The sequence below is a fragment of the Gymnoscopelus braueri genome, assembly GCF_963280865.1.
Source record: "Gymnoscopelus braueri genome assembly, chromosome: 6".
Taxonomy (NCBI): domain Eukaryota; kingdom Metazoa; phylum Chordata; class Actinopteri; order Myctophiformes; family Myctophidae; genus Gymnoscopelus; species Gymnoscopelus braueri.
The window spans coordinates 47,822,641-47,843,948 of record NC_137607.1 but is presented as its reverse complement, the minus strand read 5'-3'; the positions used below and the strand labels follow the sequence as shown (position 1 = coordinate 47,843,948).

General features: G+C 42.8%; 1 protein-coding gene across 2 annotated transcripts in view; it reads left to right on the top strand.

The window, feature by feature from the left end:
- The first annotated feature begins 217 nt into the window (after positions 1-217).
- The window catches only part of rubcn (rubicon autophagy regulator), a 44,019-nt gene continuing 22,928 nt past the window's right edge, over positions 218-21,308 (top strand). For both annotated transcript variants that reach the window (XM_080431784.1, XM_080431783.1), the window contains exons 1-9: positions 218-417; positions 5,373-5,526; positions 7,093-7,176; positions 9,824-9,983; positions 11,435-11,541; positions 11,625-11,892; positions 13,746-14,207; positions 19,525-19,620; positions 20,153-20,268. In XM_080431784.1, coding sequence (XP_080287910.1) covers positions 380-417; positions 5,373-5,526; positions 7,093-7,176; positions 9,824-9,983; positions 11,435-11,541; positions 11,625-11,892; positions 13,746-14,207; positions 19,525-19,620; positions 20,153-20,268 — 1,485 coding nt within the window. In that variant the 5' untranslated portion in view covers positions 218-379. The remainder of the gene's footprint in view (positions 418-5,372; positions 5,527-7,092; positions 7,177-9,823; positions 9,984-11,434; positions 11,542-11,624; positions 11,893-13,745; positions 14,208-19,524; positions 19,621-20,152; positions 20,269-21,308) is intronic.

Below are 21,308 nucleotides of genomic sequence, written 5' to 3'. Positions count from 1 at the left end.
TCATGCAATTATGTCACGTTTCACATATAAACACAAGCCGCACGGGAAGGAATTAAGGAACACATTCTAAGCAACTGAAACACTTTTGTTTAGAGGAATAAATAATGCTATATAGCGTCAGCCCCGCCCATTTTGCTGATGCAGGCCAAGTCATGCGGTAGTTGTTGCCCCCCCCCCCCTCTCTCCACCCACCAGCCCCTCCTCCTCTGTTTTGAATGTGACAGAAGAGAGAAACATCATCATGTCGGCGTTACAGTGAGCTGTGAGAGTCCATGGATCTCATTTCTTTGACGCTAATTGGATATCTTCGCCAGGGGGGAAGCTGATAACTGGCGACGTTGTTCGGTTTCCCCCGAAGGAAGGAAGGACAGACACATTCATGGAGATCACAGCCGAGGGAGAAGCCGAGGAACGCAGGTGAGAGACTGGGGTAGTAGGGCCTTCCTGGCAAGAGGGGATACACTGACATCTGTGACCTATCGATTGTCGTGACTCGCAATTCACGCAAATTCGCTGTGGGAAAGGGAGCCAGTTGGTAGATCTTTATTGATTGCATCAATTTAGCCTCGGCTCAAGACGATCATACATGTATCCTTTTTTTACGTTCGTATACGAAAGTAAATGTCAAACTCGATCAAATACATCTTTGATCGTCTTCTTGATCCAAGGCTATTATTCCACGGCTAAAAGTGAAACATATTTGCATCCTTTCCAAACTGGCAAACACTTGTTGTTTTTTTGCATGTTGCATTAACTCATCAAATCAGAATATGATGTAACTTTTCTGTAAAACAATAATGAATCAACCGTGGATGTGCCAACAGTGACCCCTGGAGTCACATAATTCGATATGTCATTAATGTCCCGTGTGACAGCTGCAATGGGTTTGGCTCGAGTAGCTAAAGCTAAAGCTACAGCTAAAGTTAATTATCTTGTCATTAGACATTAGATAGGAGTGTTATCTATTATTTTGCAAGCGACTCTTTAACAAAACCCCCCGGTTATCGTCTATGGAGCCAACGAATGCTTACAGAAATGACTAGACTAGCTTGGCAGACAACAGTTAGCATAGTGGGTTACTTTCAGATAGCAAACCTGAGGTAAAGAATTGACATAACGTTAATAAAAGTAAACGTTGTCATTGTTGACATTGACAACATGTGTCGTGTTCCAACATGCACCGTTGCTGGCTGAAAACACAGCTGGCAACTGAATGCAATAATGTATTTTCATGGGAGGTACAGGACAGGTGGTAATAGCCAGCAGCAACTTCTAGTATACTTTAACAGGACATTATTTTACTGTATGTTGTACAGTATTGAAAGCCAAAAAGTAAGGAGTTATATTTAAGTTTTTTGCTTTATTTATTTTACAAAATATGTTGGCATATATGAGCAAGCAATAGCAAAATCTGCTGTATGTAAACAAACATTGAAACGTCATGATGATGACATCCATTTGGATACTTTGAGTGTGTAGATTAAGATTAGAACCCCATGCTTTGTCACGCTGCTACTAATGTGAAAGTCAGGCAAGGTGTAGGCAAGCAACGACTCACTGCATAGATAAGATTCTCTTTCCATTATATGTTTGAGATTAGTAACTGGAAATAATTGCATCTGAAGGTTGGGACCAGTCTTACACACACACACACACACACACACACACACACACACACACACACACACACACACACACACACACACACACACACACACACACAGAGTTGTAAAGTTAATCCTTAATCTCAAAGACATGGTGGAATGTTGCTCATTATACCCTGTAAATTAACACACACATACACACACACACTCACAGATTAGACCAGCAGCTGAACTCGTGATGGTGCTGTTTACGTTTAAGTTCTGTCTTCAGTAAAGACTTATTGTGATGGGTATAAACATATCATCTCTGTCAGGTGGAAACCTCATATGTCCAAAACGGTAACTTTTCTGGATTCAAATTCAAAAGTAGCAGATCTACAAGCTCAAAACGCGCCGCTTTGCGCCGTGTTTCTTCGAGCTGTAGTACTGTGATCAAGTAGGGCGTTAATTTACCAAAAAATCACAAAAGTAAGAATATAGAGATGAGAGGTTTCTGTCCGACAGCAACGATATATTAACATAGTTGTTAACCCTAGTTTAACAGCAACGTCAAATTTCAATCAGCCGTCATTTTGTCTGGTGAGGTTTCTGGGAACAAGTGAAATAAGTCATCGCAAACTAACTCAGTTACTACTTTGTCTAAAAATCAGGACTGTCTCCATAATAGCTGGGTTTGACCCCCAACAGATACGTTTTTGGCATTCCACAATTTATCATTAGAAGGATATCTATCGTCTCTGTCGGGTGGAAACCTCATACTGTATGTCCAAAACTGTTACTTTTCAGGATTCAAATTCAAAAGCATCAAAAGTAGCAGATCTGCAAGCTAAAAAAAGAACTTGTGGATCTGCTACTTTTGATGCTTTTGTGTGACGCTTTAGTATGATCAAGTAGCGAAAAAACTCATAAAGTTGAAATATGGAGATAAGAGGTTTCCACCCGATGGAGACAATATTCTCATTTGTCTATTTTATACTCTGTGCACTGTGCTGACCCAACTAGTGAATGTTCACTTCATCACGTCTCTAAATCATGTGGCATTATTTGCCTGAGATTCACCTGCTATCATCATCAGTGGCATCACGCTTGTCACAAGTTGTCAGTGAGACAGACTCTTTATTTACATCAGTATTTTAACCACTTGAAACGCTGCGTCATCCCTATTCTAAGGGGGAGCGGTCGCCAAAAATAGCAGATCTGCAAGCTCACAATGCGTCGCGGCGCGCTTGGTGTAGTTTATAAAAAGAGCGTACCAAGTGCAGTTGCAACTCGGGTACATTTTTACTAAGTATAGAGGGTTTAAACTGGTTAAAGGAAGACTTCATCCATTTTCCCACCTATCGTCATATAATTGGTCCTCACTAATGCTCATTATGATATCGTTTTTTTGTCTACCCCATCTGTGTCTCAGAGGAGGGCTGTGGACAGTTCAGAAACCCACCTACCAGTGACATCATAGAAGATGGGTTTAAAATGGGTGACGTCGTCCTTTAAGTCATGAGATACTGTCTGACCAACGACGCCTGTTTGCCTAAAATGCTCTGTCTGTCTGTCCTGAACAGAATAGAATGTCTAGTCCCTATGGAAAGTGACAATGTTTATTTGTTACTTTCTGGACACTCTGGTGTGATATGAGCTCAGTGGTCTAACCTGCAAAGCATGTGACTTGCTGTCTGTGTTGTTGAGCCTAATTTACAGTGTGTCTGTTGCACGATGGGGGTCATCATATGATGAAGTATTAGGCTTCATTGTGTTGGCAAAAAGTCTTGGGCAGTGTTGGTGTCAATGATGGTGTGCACCCTGTGGTAATGAAACCAAACCACTAAACAACAGGAATCAAGGGTTTTCTATCAAATACATTTTTAACAATGGCCTCTCATGGGGTGCCGATGGCCTTGTGCTTAAGGTGCTGTCAGGCTCTAATGTAGCCTGACAGCGATTTGCGGGTTCGATTCCCGAGCCCGACGGCCTTTACTGCGTGTCACTCCGTCTCTCTCTCTCCCCGTTTCCTGTCACTGTCCACCATACTATCGAAATAAAGTCAGGAAAGCCCCCAAAATATCTTAAAAAACGAAACAAAAAACAGTGGCATTTCATTGCCATGTGTGAATTCGAGCAGCATTTCCCGCCAGTCAGTCTGCAAGGGATAACTTCAGAAAACGGCACCGTTATCGATGCCCCAGCAGCACAACGCTGAAAAGACTTTTAAGACCGTTTGGTTTGCCGTGTCTGTCTGTGTCCTATACGCAGTTTGTTCTGCAGAGCATTAGGTTACACATCATTGCTGACCTGGGGGAAAAAATACAGGAAGTCCTGGATGCAAGCTTTGCACTTTGTGTTTCTCTGAGAGGAAAGTGACATCGACTCATGTCGGTTGGGCATTGGATATTCCCGGAGCGGCTGCATTCCATCCAGCGCTGCTGCGTCCAAAAGATAGTTTTTGAACATTGTCGTCATCAGGTTTCTTTCTTTTATTACCATTCTCTCTCGTTAGCCTATTTTCTAATATCGTCTCTGTCGGGTGGAAACCTCATACTGTATGTCCAAAACTGTTACTTTTCAGGATTCAAAAGTAGCAAAATTAGCAGATCTACAAGCTCAAGTTTCGAGCTTGCATATCTACTTATGATGCTTTTGTGAATTTGTGTGATGCTGTAGTATGATCAAGTACGGCATTCATTTACGAAAAAAACACAATGTTAGAATATGGAGATAAGAGGTTTCTGCCTGACAGCAACAATATGATACCTACCTGTCCCTGTGACCCTGTCTCCCATAACATCAAGTAAAAGTGTAGTAAACTAGATCTCTGTCACTTTCCATGACATCGTCACCCACTTCTATCTGTCCGTACCTCTATCCTGATTGGTTGTTTGTGTCCCTGCCTGGTCTAAGATGACACGGTGTTTCCAGGCAATGGGACAGTGTGTATTCTGGCACACAGTAGCTCTGAGTGTAGAAAGGACATTAGCTGCCTAATGGTCAGCACTTCTACACTGACTAAATGACCCCAGAACAGAAGGACTGCACTCTGTGGTCAGTGTATGCTTAGCTGTCACTGTGTTATAGCTGTTTTCCTGCAGTCCAAAGAAAAACGGGTTGTGGAGGCACCAAGTACCATTTAGACCTGTTTAACCTATACGGTAGTGATGTGCGGGTCAGGTTTTTTCATGACCCGCCCCGCCACGTAACCCAACCCGCCTCAACCCGCCCCGCGAACCCATATATAAATCTATGGCTCAACCCGCCCCGCGGTGGGAAAAAAAAGATAATCATCATCATAATAGCTAAGATTTATATAGCGCTCTTTTAAGTACCCAAAGTCGCTTTTAAATGTCTACAGTAGCACAACATTGTCATGGGCTAAATAAACAAGCATGTTGTTCAAAATAGTTTTTTTTTTTTTTTTTTTTTTGCGTGTGAGAACGGCTGACCCGCTCACCCGCAGCCTGCATAATTGCCTCTGAAATCCTGACTCGACCACCCGCGCCGCGGTTTTACCCGCGGGACCCGCGGGTTACGGGTCGGCCCGCTCATCACTACTATACGGCCATTTTCACACATTTGTTTTTCAATAAAAATAAAAAAATTATTAAAAAAAGGAACGGGTTTGGACGTACAAGGTTATTTTTCGTTCTGGCACTGAGGGCATTCAGAAAAAACTCGGGATAACTATAACTCGGGGCTTGGCACTGAGAGAGTTAATAGTAGCAGTAGAATAATCGACTTTTTGGCCTAATACCTTCCCCCTGTGTCTGTGCTCCCCAGGCGTGAGCACTGGAAGCTGCTGTCCAGTCTGAAGACCACGGTGGAGGGTCTGGTGTCTACCAACAACCCCAACGTGTGGTCTCGTTACGGGGGGCTGCAGAGGCTCCACAAGGACATGAACAACATCCTCAGCCACGGGCTCAAGAATGAGCAGGTCCCACACCGCTCCTTACATTTTTTATTTGTCTAATTGTTTATTTGTCTAATGCGTTGGTTCTTAAACTTTGTCATGTCATGGACCCCCAAATTAATGAATGTATTTGGCCATGGACCCCCACCTGAAAATATTTTGTGCCGGGGAGGGAGGGACCCCCATACAAGATTTGTGTGGGAAAAATTCAGATTTATAGCAGATCTACAAGCTCACAACACGTCGCATTGCGGCGTGTTGTGGGCTTGTAGATCGGCTATTAAATAAATAAAAAATATAACATTAAGAATGTATTTCCCAGATTATTATTAGCTAGCTGATACCATGGTCAAACCAGACACAACCAATAGTGTTCATTGTGTTGATGATGTCACTATAGATTTTAATGTAGCTACTAGGCTCATAACCGATCAGTTTGATCTGTTATCAGGTTAACCCATTTAGACCGTGAACACCAATACGTAACTATACCTTTCAATCCGGGAACCCCTTTTGGTGTAGTTGTTGCTGTATACAGTATATAGCAACATTATCTTTTGTAATTTATTTGAGAAATTTGTTTTTCAGAAAACTTACAGTAGGTCAGGATGTAGAAGGCGTTTTTAGAATCGGCCTCAGGTCTTTAAAAAGTACAGTTGAAGGGTTATCAATCACACTGCACTGTGAGGACCAGCAACTTGCATATTTGGAATATCTAGAAAACAACCTTTGCTGTTCCTGATTTATTGCAGTTGCAAAATCGAGTTCAAGTTCCTGCTGTTGCCACACAGCTAACTAGGGTGGCAGAATTCTACTGAAATAAAAAGAAAGTTGATCTGGGAATGAAAGTAATCGCGAAATTTTACAACACACCCACAACAGTGTTGTGTACACATAAACACAATAATAGGTAGACAGTACTGTACAAAGTGCAACAGTGTTGTGCACATTCTGATACGTAGTGGTAGTGTGCAATATCCACGTGATGACTAGGGTTGGGATCCTTTATGCTTTTAACGATTGTTATCCCTTAACAGACCGATTCCTTAACGGTTCCCTTTAACGATTCCTATATTTAAAAAAATCTATATGATTTTGGCCTTCATTAAAAAAAATATATAAATACTAATTCAACCATACATACAGTATTGAATACATATTATTATTATTAGTATTATTATTATAGTGGTTCTCAAAGTGAGGTACAGGGACCCTCTGGGTTACTTGAGGTGGTTCCAAATGGACCCTTACAGATCTGTAACTCTGACAATGTACAAATGGAACAAAAAAAGCTCTGACAGTGTGATTTTACCGGTTCTGGAAACCGTTCCAAATGTGATGGAACCGATTTCTGGTTCCTCAATGTTGAATCCGGTTACGGATCCCAACCCTACTATTGATTGATTGATTGAATACTAGTTTGCAAAAAGGTTACACAACACAACCTAACACAAAGCACTGTATAAGAGTCTATTGTGTCTATTGTAGTTGTCGTCTCTATTGTGCAGATGTATATTTGTCCTCTTTAAACTCTGTGTTTACAGGTGTACTACAAGCACAGAGACTTTAACAGTGTACTTTGTGTTCCAGGTGTACTACAAGCACAGAGACTACTGGCCGTTTGTATGGTGTGTCCGGACCATCAGCCCTCACCTGGCCTCCATTGTGGAACCGGTACGGAAGTTTTGATCGATTGGATATTTTATTAACAGTTTGCAAAAAGTACAGAGGTACAGTTATACAATAATGCTAAAAGGATAACACAAAAAGATAACGTGTAAAAACACATACAATACTATACAAGAAATCATCAATACTAGGAGCAGTAAAACTATATTTACAGAAAAACTGTGGGGGGGGGGCATATCTTTTGGCAAGCTAGAAGACTTGTCTATGTCCAGTTGTAAATTGCAGACGGGTGCTCTTTCTTTTTTTTTTTGGTTTTGAAGGAGGGTAGGGAGTCACACTTTTTGATGGCTGGTGGTAGGGCATTCCATATTTTGGTGGCATAATAGTAGAATGAATTCATCCCCATGTTTGTGCCGAATCTGGGGGGAATGAGATCAGGGAATCTCCCTCTGGTGTTGTGCCCGTGGGCATTACTCACTCTTTTGAAGTAGTTAGACGGGCACTACATGGGCACTGGTCCCTTTTTTGAGTATCTTGAAAACCAGGCCCATTGCAAGGGACAATTATCTGGGCCACATTTAATTCTAATTGTTCCGGTTCATATTCATTCCCATTCTGAACAACAATGAAGTATTTGGTTCCAGTGCAGTACTGTGTTATAGGCAGAAAAGGACACCCAATAAAAATAAACATGTTCGAGCACACGAATCACAATGACCCGGTTCGTTTACGCCTGAAGACCTGCGTCTTTTACCTCTCCCCCCTCTCTGTCTGTCTAGAAAAAAAACATTTATTGATTCTGAAAAAGTGACTAAATAGCTAGTACCCTTCATACTGCGCCCCCCCCCCCTCCATTCCCCCAGCCATGACCTTCTTCTCACTGTAGCACCACAATCCTCTGAGGCCTTCATTATCTCCTTCACCTATGCTACTGTTGTGAGGGTCGATGACCTTTGATCCCTGGACTCCAATCTTCCTCTGTGGAGAGGTCGGCTTGATTTATACATGGTTGTAGACCAGGCAGTGTCAACAACGCCTCGTGAGCTTGTAGAACGGCTATTTTTGGTGCGTGACACCCGTAAGCTACTATGTATAACTCGGGCTTTATGGGATTGTGCAACAATGTCAGGGTCATCACCAATCTGGGAACCCAGAACCAAATGAGAAGGAAAAACAGCGCCCTCTGCTGTTTGTACTATCTCACTTGGCTCTGGGACAATGACGACGTAGCACCCGTGCGCAAGGAAACCGGGGTTTTGGTCTGCCTTCAGCGTTTCACTTCCGGTGGTGCGACTATGTTTTCATTCCTACTAACAATATTTCTACACGGAACACTAACACCACTTCTCCCAGAGAACATGGATCGTTTTGGTTATAAGCCCACTTGTTTCTATGATGAAAGAGCAAGTTAAAATGTGAATATCTTTTCGTGGTTTTGTCTGCTCCGCGGACGCTATTGTTAAATTAGTTTTGGTTGGTTTCGAGTGGGGAAGGATCGGCGGACACGTAAATCCCGCCCACTACATTTGATTGGGTAAAGCGCGGCCTGCTTCCTGATCTGAAGGCACGCCCACTTGTAGCCCAGTGTGTACACGTTATGACGAACCTTCACGACAGATTCCAACGCAGAGCAGAATCTGTTCTTGAGAGACAGATACTGTTCATTATCTACTATGTTTTGTAGACTTTTGTGCTCCAGTGATTGAGATGGCTAGACGTGATGGCATCATGTGATGATCAAGTTGTTTAAGATGTTTAGGGAGAGAAAAGAGGGAGGGGATTGGGGATTTCTTTTTTTTTTGTCTGCATACTTCCCATTACCCATTGGCTGCAGAAACTGGAAATACAATAGAATAGGAACTGCAAATGTGAGTGATGATTGATTGAGCACTTGCCAAACTGGATGGTAGAGAAGAAAAACATTCACAGGCAAAATATTTTGTACTAAACGTTTGGAGTAAGATTTCACCACCACTAGCTAAAAAACTAAACAAAAGTTAAAGTTTTCATTTTTTTCCCATTTTTTGTTAATTTATTTAGTTTTAATTTTCTCTTTTCTTTCAATGTTTTGTTTAAAATCTAAAACACTTCCATACTACTACTAAAGACAATACTACAAACCGCAATAGCAGTGACTCTTCCCCATGGCCTGCCTTTTTCCGCCCAAGGACGCCTTGGCTGAAAGAAAGATGAAGCAGGGACCCTAACTATTGTATAAAATTGTGTTGCAGATAAAACCTTTTCATCATACACTTGTTTGACAGCACTATCATGTTGGATTCACGTTAAGGTGTATTCTCAGACTATTTAACCACTTAAACCGTCAATACTTAGTAAACTTGAACATTCACTCTGTGCTTGGTCTGCTCTTTTTTTCCCTCTGCACCAAACCTCTTTGCCGAAAATAGCCGATCTACAAGCTCACAACGCCTCGCAGCGTGAGGCGTTGTGAGCTTTTAGATCTGCTATTTTTGGCTAAAGTTCTCCTCAGAATATAGGAATGCTAGGGTTCAAGTGGTTAATGTAAAAAAAATAAAAAGGTTCCTATCACACAAAGATTTGGCGGCCCCCCTGTAGTAACTCTGATGACCTCCTAGGGGTCAGGCACTGTGGAAGACTCCTGCTCTGGAGAATATCTATTTCAACTTTTCTCTCTCTCTCTCTCTGCCCCCCCCCCCCACCCCACCTCCAGTTCAATCAGCTGGAGCCGGTGTTGACCAGTGGCTTTCAGACCGCCGGTGAAAGCTACAAGGCTGACCGCTGGTTGCTCCACAGTCTGCAGATTCACCAGGTCTCTGCCCAGCTCAGACCGCTGCTCAGACACATGGGACACCCACGCAAGTACTACAATGGTGAGTCCGTCGGTAGCGGCCTATTTGTGTTTTTTTTCTTCATAAATTAACGCCCTACTTGATCATACTATAGTGTCACACAAAAGCATTACAAGTAGCAGATCCGCAAGCTCGAAACGTGGCGCGACGCGTTTCGAGCTTGTAGATCTGCTACTTTTGCCATTTTTGGATTTGAATCCTGAGATGTAACAGGTTTGGACATATGAGGTTTCCACCCGACAGAGACCATAATCAATATACATACTAGGGCTGTCAAACGAATATTCGATATTCGAATATTAAATAATTATATATTTTATAATAATAATGATATTCGAATATATTCTAATATCTGCAAATTTCTAACCAATATTCAAATATCGTTTCTGAGGAAAGTTGACAGCCCTAATACATACTGTACATAGGTCGGACATGCGTACAAGTTGAGTACTACTGCGACAGCCAGTCTCTGTGCTTCACTTCATTTGTACTTTGTACCGTGATAACTTTTTTATTATTATTTGAGTGATCAGTATGACTAATGTAGACCTTAAAATGAGGCAATTAAGTACGGAATGATGGTAAATAAATGCTCATCACAAGTTATCTGGTACCCAGTCTATGGTTCAATTTGCTAGGGGGGAGAGGGGGGAAATTAGTGCCTGTACTTCTGTTCAGACTGAATTAAAGGTAGGGTAAGTGATTTTCCTTTGTTAAAATAAGTTATCATTGCTATAGAGTGTTTGTTCAGTAACAGGACTCTCCCTGTCTCTCCAGCTCTTTAGTAAACAGAAAATGCATTTTCAGGTTGGTATACCAATTGTATCCAATCAGGAGAGATTTTTTTTTCGTTTGCCATTCAAAATAAGCAGATAAACAAGCTCACAGCACGTCACTTTGTGCTGTGCTGCAAGCTTATACATTATGTATAAATGCTATTTTTATCCATTTTTATGCTATTTTTTTATCATTTTTGAAAAATGTTGAAAGTGTGAGAACTACTGATTTAGAAGGCATTTGTAGAATTGGCCTCAGGTCTTAATGTGCCTGCCTATGGGCGGGGGGCTGAGGTGTTGGGGGCTTGAGAAAGGGGACGCAGACTGTCCTGCTGCTGAGTTGTGGGGGTTGAAAATAATTGATTAAAGCTTTTGAAAATCCAAAAATGTAATCAAGCTTCCTTCTTGAACTATCTAATCTAATTATAACATGTTCTGAATGTAATCTGGGCTGATTATAGTTGGTAATCTTTCATAATCAGATGTAGTTAACCCTGAACAGACGGCTTGGACATGTCTTAATATGTTTCATGCAACAGCCAAACACACTCTCTTTCTACTCTCACGCTTTGTGTTTCTCTCAATTTATCTGTTTCTCTCTATCTCCCTCTCTCTGTCTCTCTCTGTGTGTGTCTCTGTCTCTCTCTGTGTGTCTCTCTGTCTCTCTCTATGTGTCTCTCTGTGTCTCTCTCTCAGAGGAGGCTTTTCTGCTGAGCGAGCCCCATGTGACGGCTATGTTCCAGTGTCTGGAGGCTGTCGAGCAGAACAACCCCAGGCTGCTAGCTTTGGTGGACACTGTCGGGGTAAGGACACACACATAAAACACGGACACACACACTGCTAAAAACGCACATCAGAAGTATAACGTCTCTGACTTGTCTTCCAGTTGTCTCCGCTGAAGAGCCCTCTGTGTCTGGGCCTGCTGAAGAGCCAGAGCCTCTGTGTGCTCCCAGGGTCTGGAGGGTCCTGGAGGAACAGCGACCACCAGCGTCCCAGGGGAGAGGAGCCCCCCCTGAACCGCAGACTCACCACCTCCAACTGCTCCCTCCGAGAGACGGACTCCAACACCACCACCCATAGCACCACCAGCAGCAACAACAACGCCAGTACCACCACTACAGCTGTCGCCTCTCAAAACAACAGCACCCCCGCTGGTAAGGAGAAACTAAAGGGTTTTATAGTACTTGTAAGATATATCAATGTGAATATTGTTCTGAAAAGGAGATGTTTGTGTTCAATCAGGTAAAACCACAGACAAAGACAGAATAATTGCCTTGTTTCATACATAATAAGCTGCCTAGTAGAGGTGATCACTTAGTGTTCCTGTGTAAAAGCGGGTGAGAACCACAGTTCTGTTTGTCCAGCAGAGGTTGAGGTTGACGTGATGCTGCCTGCTCAGATAGAAGTCAAGCCAAGTCAGAGCTCTGTTTTAATATTTACTGGACGTCTCACTTGGGACTGCTTTTTGCAAGAGGACTTCTAGGTTTTGAGGAAAGCAACGGTTGAGAAAAAAACTTTTCGATGCCGACTGGTTAAACTGGACTCAGCAGAGAGACAGAGAGGGGGAATTGTGGTCCCTATGAATACAGCATAGTGAGTCTGTGTGTGAATCTGACTGACCGAGCAGCACACAGTAGCCTGATTGTTCACAGACATGGTCCGTTACTGAAGAATGTGTTGCTATAGACCGTTCAAAATCCCGGCTTCACGGTTGACTATGTTCAGCACAGTGCCGCAGATACAGAAATTAACAGCGGGTGGTTTTCGCAAATTGAATTTAACGGTGAGAGTTTCTCTGTCCCGTTGGTAAGTTGATGTTTGTTGATTACTTTGCTTCAGATGGGAAAGAGAGAGGGGCGAGCCATCAGGGAAGCCCTAGCAAACATCTATTTTTGGGCAAAACATTAGTAATTAGACTGAATGCTTCATTTGGAACTTGACAGTGCACAGTGGAAGGGGTGGGGCTTCTGACCACACCGTTATAGTTTTTTTTTTTTTTTTACTACATTTTTTATCCCACGATTTTTGTAACCCATTTTTTTCACCCGGTGCCAATTTCCTAAGTGATCCTGGGCGCTACACCAGCCCTACACCAGTCTCCCACAGTAGGGAGGCCAGGGCCGAGCTCATGCTTCCTTCAGGCATGAGAGCCAACTGACCTTCTTGTCACCTGACAGGGGGAGTTTCCCTGGTTGGACGTAGCGCGTGGAAGGAACACGTTATTCCAACCAGTTCCCTTCCCCTCCATTAGGCGCCCCGGCTGTCATGGGGGAGGCGGTATAGTGACCAGGATTACTACATGTTTTTGTGAGGGTATTAACTACCCTAGGAGACACGGGGAGAACATGCAAACTCCACACATAGTAGGCCCTTTCGCCAACCCCACCTAGGGTATGGGCGCTGATGACGCGGAGGAGAAGACACGCCCCCAGCGTCCCCGGCTGGTGTGTATGGTCTGTCAAGGAAACCGTTATAGGGTTTAAATCCCCAGATGGTGTGTATGGTCTGTCAAGGAAAGCAAAGGAGTAAATCCCTCAGTAACTCTCAGTTTTTATTTTTTTATTCACTCAACATCCTGTGCATGTGCAAGCCAAGGTTTTGGCATGTGCAAATGCATGATTTTTTTAAATCACAGAACCAAAACGAGCGTTCAGTCCCTCCGCGTCAGTTACAGCAGTGGGGATGTGTTTATGCCGTTTTGGCTTGGGAATAACATAGTAAATATCATAGGAAGGCTGTGGTTGTACTGGGCAGCTTCCACATGTGGATCTGTGTAAAGGTAGCTCTCCACCAAACACACTACTACAGATTACTACAGACTGGCAGTCGAATGAAGTCGGAAACTCAGTAGGTTGGAAGGTGTGAAAAAAAGTTGCTGAATGCACCTGAGAGCCTACACCAACAGACGTCTACTATGGTGCTAAAAAGAACCTATGGCTTGATGTCTTTTTCAACAACAAGCCCGCTGCTATCCGCTTACCGACAACTATTCAACTTTGTCTTACAGATACTACCAGCAGCACCCTGGGAGCCCCCTGGGTTTGTGTGTCCAGGCCAGGGGAGAGTGAGCGGGGCGTGACCCCTCCTCCTCCCGGCCCCTCGCCTGTCCCGCGCATCTCCCTGACGGAGACCCCCTCCTTAGCCAGCAGCCCACCGCCACCTCACCCCGAGGCGGGGGGGGACTCGGGCGACGGAGACTACGATGACGGCCCAGAGTACCTGGCCATCGGCAACCTGGGGCAACGTAACCGGAGCCACCGTGACTCCCGGAGCTCCACCCCCTGCAGCGAGCAGGCGTTGCTGGACACTCAGGACCAGCAGCCCCAAGGGCGGCGGGGCTCCGTGGCCGTCGGCCCTCCCCCACCAAGGCGCTCCTCCTTCTCCGAGGGCCAGAGGGGGCCTGGGGGTCGAGGGACCCGGGGCCACATCCGCTCGCTGTCTGACGGGGTCAGTCAGAAAGTCAGACAAGGTGAGTTCTATCACTTAACCCCCGGGGGCGAAACTGGGGCGAACATTCTGCAAAAATAGCTGATCTACAAGCTCATGTTGTGATGCTTATAGATTGGCTATTTTGCCGGATATTTAATGTAGAGCGTCAAAAAGGAGGGGGCCTTGTATAGATCCCTGGGGGACTCCGATCAACTAAGAATATACAGTAGGGCCCTATCTTGCATGCTTTAGGCATTTTTTACTATTTTGAAATTCATTGTAAAAAAGTGAAAATAGCCAATTTACATCTACATGTTGTGAGCGTGTAGATCGGCAATTTGAACTATTTTAAAATGTTTTTTTCAAAATAGTAAAAAAAATTGCAAAAAATTACGGCATTAGGGTAAGATGGGGCACAAGATAGGGCCCAATGGGTTTAAGTGGTTCAGTCCTATATACTTTGTTGTACGATAAATAGCAAAAGCTGTTTATCGTTGACTGGCTATATTTGCTGTATTTAGAAAGATTTTGCTTGGTCATGCCCAAAATAGGGGTGCTAGGTTGAAAGGTTAAGTTTGGGAAGCTGCTGGTGTTGGTCAGTGGGTGGAAGCTGAATGACGAGTTTAGACAGAATTGTGACATTATTCATTGTGGAAACTGAAATCTTACTCATGGATTAAAGTTCTCAGTCAGCACGACTGATTTCAGTCATTTAGATTCCATTGAAGTCAGCATAATTGTCTTCTATGGAAGCGTGCTTCCTATTTTCAAGCCTCTACAAGCCTATTTTCGGTTATTTGCTATTTTAAGATGAAAGACTATTTAAAGTGTTCAAACTAGCAATAGAATGCATGTTCCGGTATTGTAATTGTATAGCAGACGTGCGAGCTCTGACAGTGTGATAAAACCGGGTTCCGGAAACGGTTTCAAACGTGATGGAACGGATTCCGGTTCCTCAATGTTGGATCCGGTCCCAGATCCCAACCCTAACCTCTTAATTCCTCCTCCTACTGCTAACAGATCATTTTCTTTGGCTTTGAGGTATAACTGTCTCTTCCTCCCCATATCTCCTCTGTCCTCTTTTCCTTTATCTATTTCTCAATCTCTTCTGTCTGCGCAAAAGGAGGCGGGCACCGGAAAATCACCATAATAATTGAAGATCCCATAGCAGGTTGTCAGTGCAGTTCTACTGTAAATCCATTGTCACGCAAAAAAAACCTTTTTCCTTTTGCATTTTGATATATTCATACCACGTTACATCACTGCCCCATCTCTGACAGCCAGGCTTTTTGGTTCCTCATTTCTGCCATTGTCCTTTCAGTTTCCAGCTGCTCTTCCTGTTTGTTTGTTTTTTGTTTTGTTTTGTTTTGTTTTGTTTTGTTTTGTTTTGTTTGGTTTGGTTTGGTTTGGTTTGGTTTGGTTGTTGAGGTCAGGATGAGGCCAGGCCATGTACAGTGATGTGATGTCGTGCTTCGTTTGTTTTCATGCACGCTGTTCTCATATCGTGTTGTTTTGTCATATCGTTCCTGTCGGGCAGAAACATTATCTCCATATTCTAACTTTTTCCGTAAATTAACGCCCTACTTGATCATACTACAGCGTCACACAAGAGTAGCAGATCCACAAGCTGGACATGTGGCGAAGCAACACGCTTTGAGCTTGTAAATCTGCTACTTTTACTATTTTTTAAGGGTGTCACGATACGCGATACGTATCGAAATCGAACCGAAAATGACGTACGATACAGTGTATCGAAATCAAAAGCCGTATCGCGATTCAAGGGTTAAAAAAAAAAAATACTCCCGCGCATGCGCACATCCGAGTGCACGTCCGGGTGAAACCATGCTGGAGCTGCTGTTATGTTTTTCCGTGCATCGCGCATGCGTTCTTACGACGGGGGAGAAAAAAAAAGACGACACAACAAACCCACACACAGTGCACACCGCAGCAGAGGAGAGGAGTGTGGAGGAGAGACAGAGAGACCGCTGTAGCGTTGCGTCTGTACTGCGACGTTAGTAACGTTACATTTCACCATGGCCACTGCTGAAGCCAGCGATGATATTGATGATACACAAACGGAAGAATTGGAAAACCCTCCCGCTTCCTTTAAGTCAAAAGTCTGGCAATATTTTGGCTTCCCAGTGAATTATGAGGGCACCCGACGCGTTGTTAACAAAACGTCCACCGTTTGTCGATTATGCTCCACACGTGTACCGTATCCCAGCTCAGGCAACACGTCAAATATGGGGACGCATATTCGCAGGCATCACAAAGACATTGATCTGGCCGGTAAAAGGATGACACAGCCAACAATTCCAGGCTCTTATAGAGCCAAACTCCCACCTCTTTCGACCCGCGCTCAACAAATAACGAGCGCAGTTGGGATGTTGATAGCTTTAGACATGCGACCCCTTTCAGTGGTGGAGAACGCTGGGTTCAATCATTTGATCAGTGTCCTAGAACCACGTTACGAAATGCCATGCAGATCGCATATGAGCACAAAAGTGTTGCCTACCTTGTATGAGAAGGTGAAGGCAGAAATGATAGAAGGGCTGAGCCATGCAGAATTAATTGCCATAACAACAGATGGGTGGACCTCCAGATCAACCGAGAGTTACATCACCATAACAGCTCACTACATTAATGAGAATTGGGAGATCGAAAGCCCAGTACTTCAAACGCTCCCAATTTATGATTCCCACACAAGTGAACATTTGTCTGATATTCTGAAGAAAGCAGCAGTGGAATGGAAATTAGACAGACCCAATGCAAAGATCCCTGTGACAACAGATAATGCCAAAAACATTGTAAATGCCTGTAAAGAGGCTGGAATGTCGCCACATGTAGGTTGTTTTGCACACACAGTGAATCTGGCAACACAGAAGGGGTTAGGAGTTAACCAGATGTCCCGTATTCTGGGCAAAGTCAGGAGGATAGTTGCTTTTTTCCACCGCAGTACAACTGCAGCAGCTGTCTTCAAAAGCAAACAAAAGTTGCTAGGACTTTGTAAGGAAAATGAAACCTTAGAGCAAAACTTAGAGCAGCAAGTGGCAGTTTATGCTGCTCTCACAGAGGACAGCGTGAAAAAGAATGTGAAGGACCTCATCACCCTCACTGATGCAGAGATTAAAGTCATGGAGGCGGTGGTTGGGGTACTGAAGCCCTTGAAAACAGTCACTACTTTGCTTAGTTCTGAACAGCAACCCACTGTATCTATGGTCCTTCCCCTCCAACACACAATCCTGACATCTATGCGACCCAGTGACACAGATTCACCAACTGTGAGGGATATTAAATCTGCTATAGCAGGTAACTTTAAGGAGAGGTATTCAGACCCAACACTTCAACAGTTTCTGAATGAGAGCACTGCACTAGATCCTAGGTTCAAGTCACTACCCCACCTGGATGACTTCTCTCGGAGTGAGATCTTCAAAACTCTGGCTGAGAAAATCTTGCAACAGCATCCCAGTCCCACACAGGTATGTGGTCAATTCATTTAACAAAGAAATCTTAAGATTTTCCTACTATAAAAAAGTCATGTTAAATATTAAAAGTGATATAATTCTTCTAAGATATAATTAGTTTAAAGAACATTTTAATATTTCATGATAGCACAGTAAGCACACCAAAAATGTCACCACAAATGGCCTCAGGAGGGAAGCATAGACCTCTCATTTATTTTATCTGTTTTATGTGACCTTTGACCCAGGCCTCTGGAGAAGAGCCCAGCCAGAGCCCTGCAGAAGATTTAGAGACTGCATCTGGAGCCCCCCCAGCAAAGAAAACAGCACTCAGTGAACTGTTTGGCAATTTCTTCAGCACAGCCCCCACCACATCAGAAGCAGGAGCCCCCAAACCATGGCCTGAAGTTGTGGAAGAGGAGATTCAGCTCTACAAGATGGCCAAAGTCACCCCTCTAGAGTCAAATCCTCTGAAATGGTGGAAAGATAATGAGCAGTCTTACCCACATTTAGCAAAGCTCTCCAAACATTATCTTGCTGTTCAAGCAACAAGTGTCGCAAGTGAGAGAGTGTTCTCAACAGCAGGAGACATTGTGACAGCTCAAAGGAATGCCCTCACTCCAGAAAATGTGAACATGCTCATCTTCTTGAAGAAGAATTTGAAAATAAAAAGTGAATAGTATGGCGTAGCTTAGTATTCACATTTCTTGTTTGTTAAAGCTCTTACCTGTTCAAACAATGTGAACATACTTTAAGAAGTTTAAGAACATGTAGCCAAATAACAGTTGTTTTTGGATCCTTTTTTCTTACATGTTCAATTTTGTATTATTTATTTAGATTTAATTTAGTTATAGAGCTTCACAAGAATGTTGTTGTTGTAAGGGCATAAAACCCTTTTTGTTCTCATTCTCATTTGATGTTATTCAAATAAAAGAGACTTATTGAGAAACATGTGTTTTTCTTTCCAAATCAAGACAATAGCCTAAATTAATAATCATATAGCCCTCAAAGCTGAAAAAAGGGCGTTTTAAAAATATATATCGCATCGAAAATCGAATCGAATCGTGACCTTAATATCGAAAGTCGAATCGAATCGTGAAATAGGCGTATCGTGACACCCCTACTATTTTTGAATTTGAATCCTGAAAAGTAACAGTTTTGGACATGGTTTTCACCCGACAGAGACACTGTTATTCATTGGTGGTTTCACATCAGCCATGGTTTAAAACTTCATAGTGATGTAATTTTATTTTATACGACTGCGTCCCTTTGACTAGGTTTGATCTACGCCTGTATACTGACTGTTGTATTGTATGTTGGGTTGAAGAGAATGTTCTGAGTACTAAACTTTAAATCAAAATTCATCATGCATATTGTGACGAATCAAACCAAATTGATCTGATTGGTGTGTTAAATGACTGTAAAAATCTTTCAAATCTGTCATTTTTGTCCAATGAGTCTCAACTAATGATAGGCTATGCCTTAGTTGTTGTGGTTTTGCCAATAAAAATTACGGATTCAAATGAATTATTAGCTGATATTTAAAATATTAGTCTCAGAATCGATATCGACATTGATAGTTATGTTGGAACAGCCTAATGTTTAGCTGTTACCTGTCTTATTGCTATTGGCGGCATACACTACAATGAGTCACCCTCATAGATTTGTATTTATTATCTTATTATTGATTGTGTTTTTCTTTGGGACGACTTTGCCAGTAACCATGACATCAGTGCAGCATTTAATTGTTTGCTTTCCATACTCCATGTGCAACATGGTGACGCATGCTCCTCCTGTTGAGTTCAACAGTTCCATGTTGATGATGTCATCTGAAGGTATTGCATTATCAACATTATTATTGTGTCACTAATTCAAGACTTGTTCGTTCCGTCCCAGAGTCAACTGGTGATGTCTGCTGCATGAAGGACTACAGCCCCTTCTCCACTCAAAGCAGCGATGGCAGCACCCCCAGCTCTCTCTATATGGAGTCTAGTGAGTGTGCTACTGCTTAAATTACCTCTATATGGAGTCTAGTGAGTATGCTACTGTTTAAATCACCTCTATATGGGGCCTTGTAAGTACTGTATGCTACTACTTAAATCACCTCTATATGTAGTCTAGTGAGTATGCTATTTTCGGCTTAAAGGTATTGTTCACCCCCAAAATGACTTTTTTCTTATCGATTAGTCACCCCTTGGAGACTTTAATTCATGGATATCTTTTTGTTTTTGTTGCATTCCTAAGCCAATACTTTGATGACCGGCAGCGGTTCCGGTAGGAGGCCTACCGGTCCTGGTCATCAAATTATTGGCTTAGGAATGCAACAAAAACTAAAAGATATCCATGAATTCAAGTCTCTGTGGGGTGACTAATTGATAGAAAAAAAAGTCATTTTCTGGTTGAACTATCCCTTTAAGGCTTAAAGTTAAAAATTGCTTATTCAAAAATGGCATTCATAAAATGTCTGTCTTAAAATGTTTATGTTCTCACAAGTATAGGTGTGTGTGTGTGTGTGTTCTCTCAGATGGCTCCCAGTACAGCAGTGTTCCAGATGGAATGTTCAGGAAGCCCTCAGAGGGGCAGAGCCTCATCAGCTACCTGTCAGAGCAGGACTTTGGCAGCTGTGCTGACCTGGAGAAGGTCAGTGAGAGTTAGGAAGTTGGGCTGTCACTGTCACCATCAGAAAACTTTACTTGACGATTGATTGTCACACAAATTAGCAAGGGATAATCAATGGGGAGCAGGTCATTCTTGAGAAATAAACCTGGTGATTAGATGGGGTCTAATCACCCTGAAGGGTTTATTTCTCAATAATGACCTGCTCCCCATTGATTATCCAGCTTATTACAGCTGCTTATTATAAATTGACAACAAAAGTAACAACAAAACAGGGATTTCATTGCTTATGGTAATGTAGTCCATTAATTTATTATGCCAGGTGAAAAACAATGGGAAGTGTTGATAAAATAGAATCAATATTCGGTCACTGTATTGTCTATTTCTTGCCTCATATGTTTTCAAAAACATTCTTAACTGAGATTAAAACATCGTTTTTTTATCCCCATGCCAGTGGTTATTACCTTTAAATAGACGATCTTTGAAGAGCCGTGGATGCCACGTTGTGTACACGGAAGTAAACAAACAGTGTCCGGGGGGTGGGGGAGGGTCTCCTCTATCCACTGGAACAACATTTTTTTTACCGCGATCGGCCATTTTGGAGCGATCGCCTGTTGAAAATGGCTGGTTTTCACAAAAAAAAGAAAGAATCTGAGTGTTCTACAAATCCAAACATTGTTTTTTGGGATGACGTCAAATCCGTCCATTCCTTCTCTGAGCGTCGAGGGATCATTCCTAAGTTGTGTTAGAGCCGCCCTCTTGTGGAATTTTCACATTTTCTTTTTGAGAAAGAATGCAGGCAAGTGATGCATTTGAAAGAACGCATATCTGCGTTCTTGGCAGGTAATGTATTAAGAGCAATGTTTAGCTGTAAATGACTCATGTGGTTTACATAGCTGCCATGTTGGATACGGCACAAAATTAAGCAGCGCAGATTGATATGAGCTAGCTGTTCTGAGCCTTTGATTAGACAGCGGTCTGTTATTGAGTTCAGCGGTCATTATTCAAAAATAACAGACCGATTAATTCAGTGATTGACCAATCAGAATCAAGCATTAAAAAAA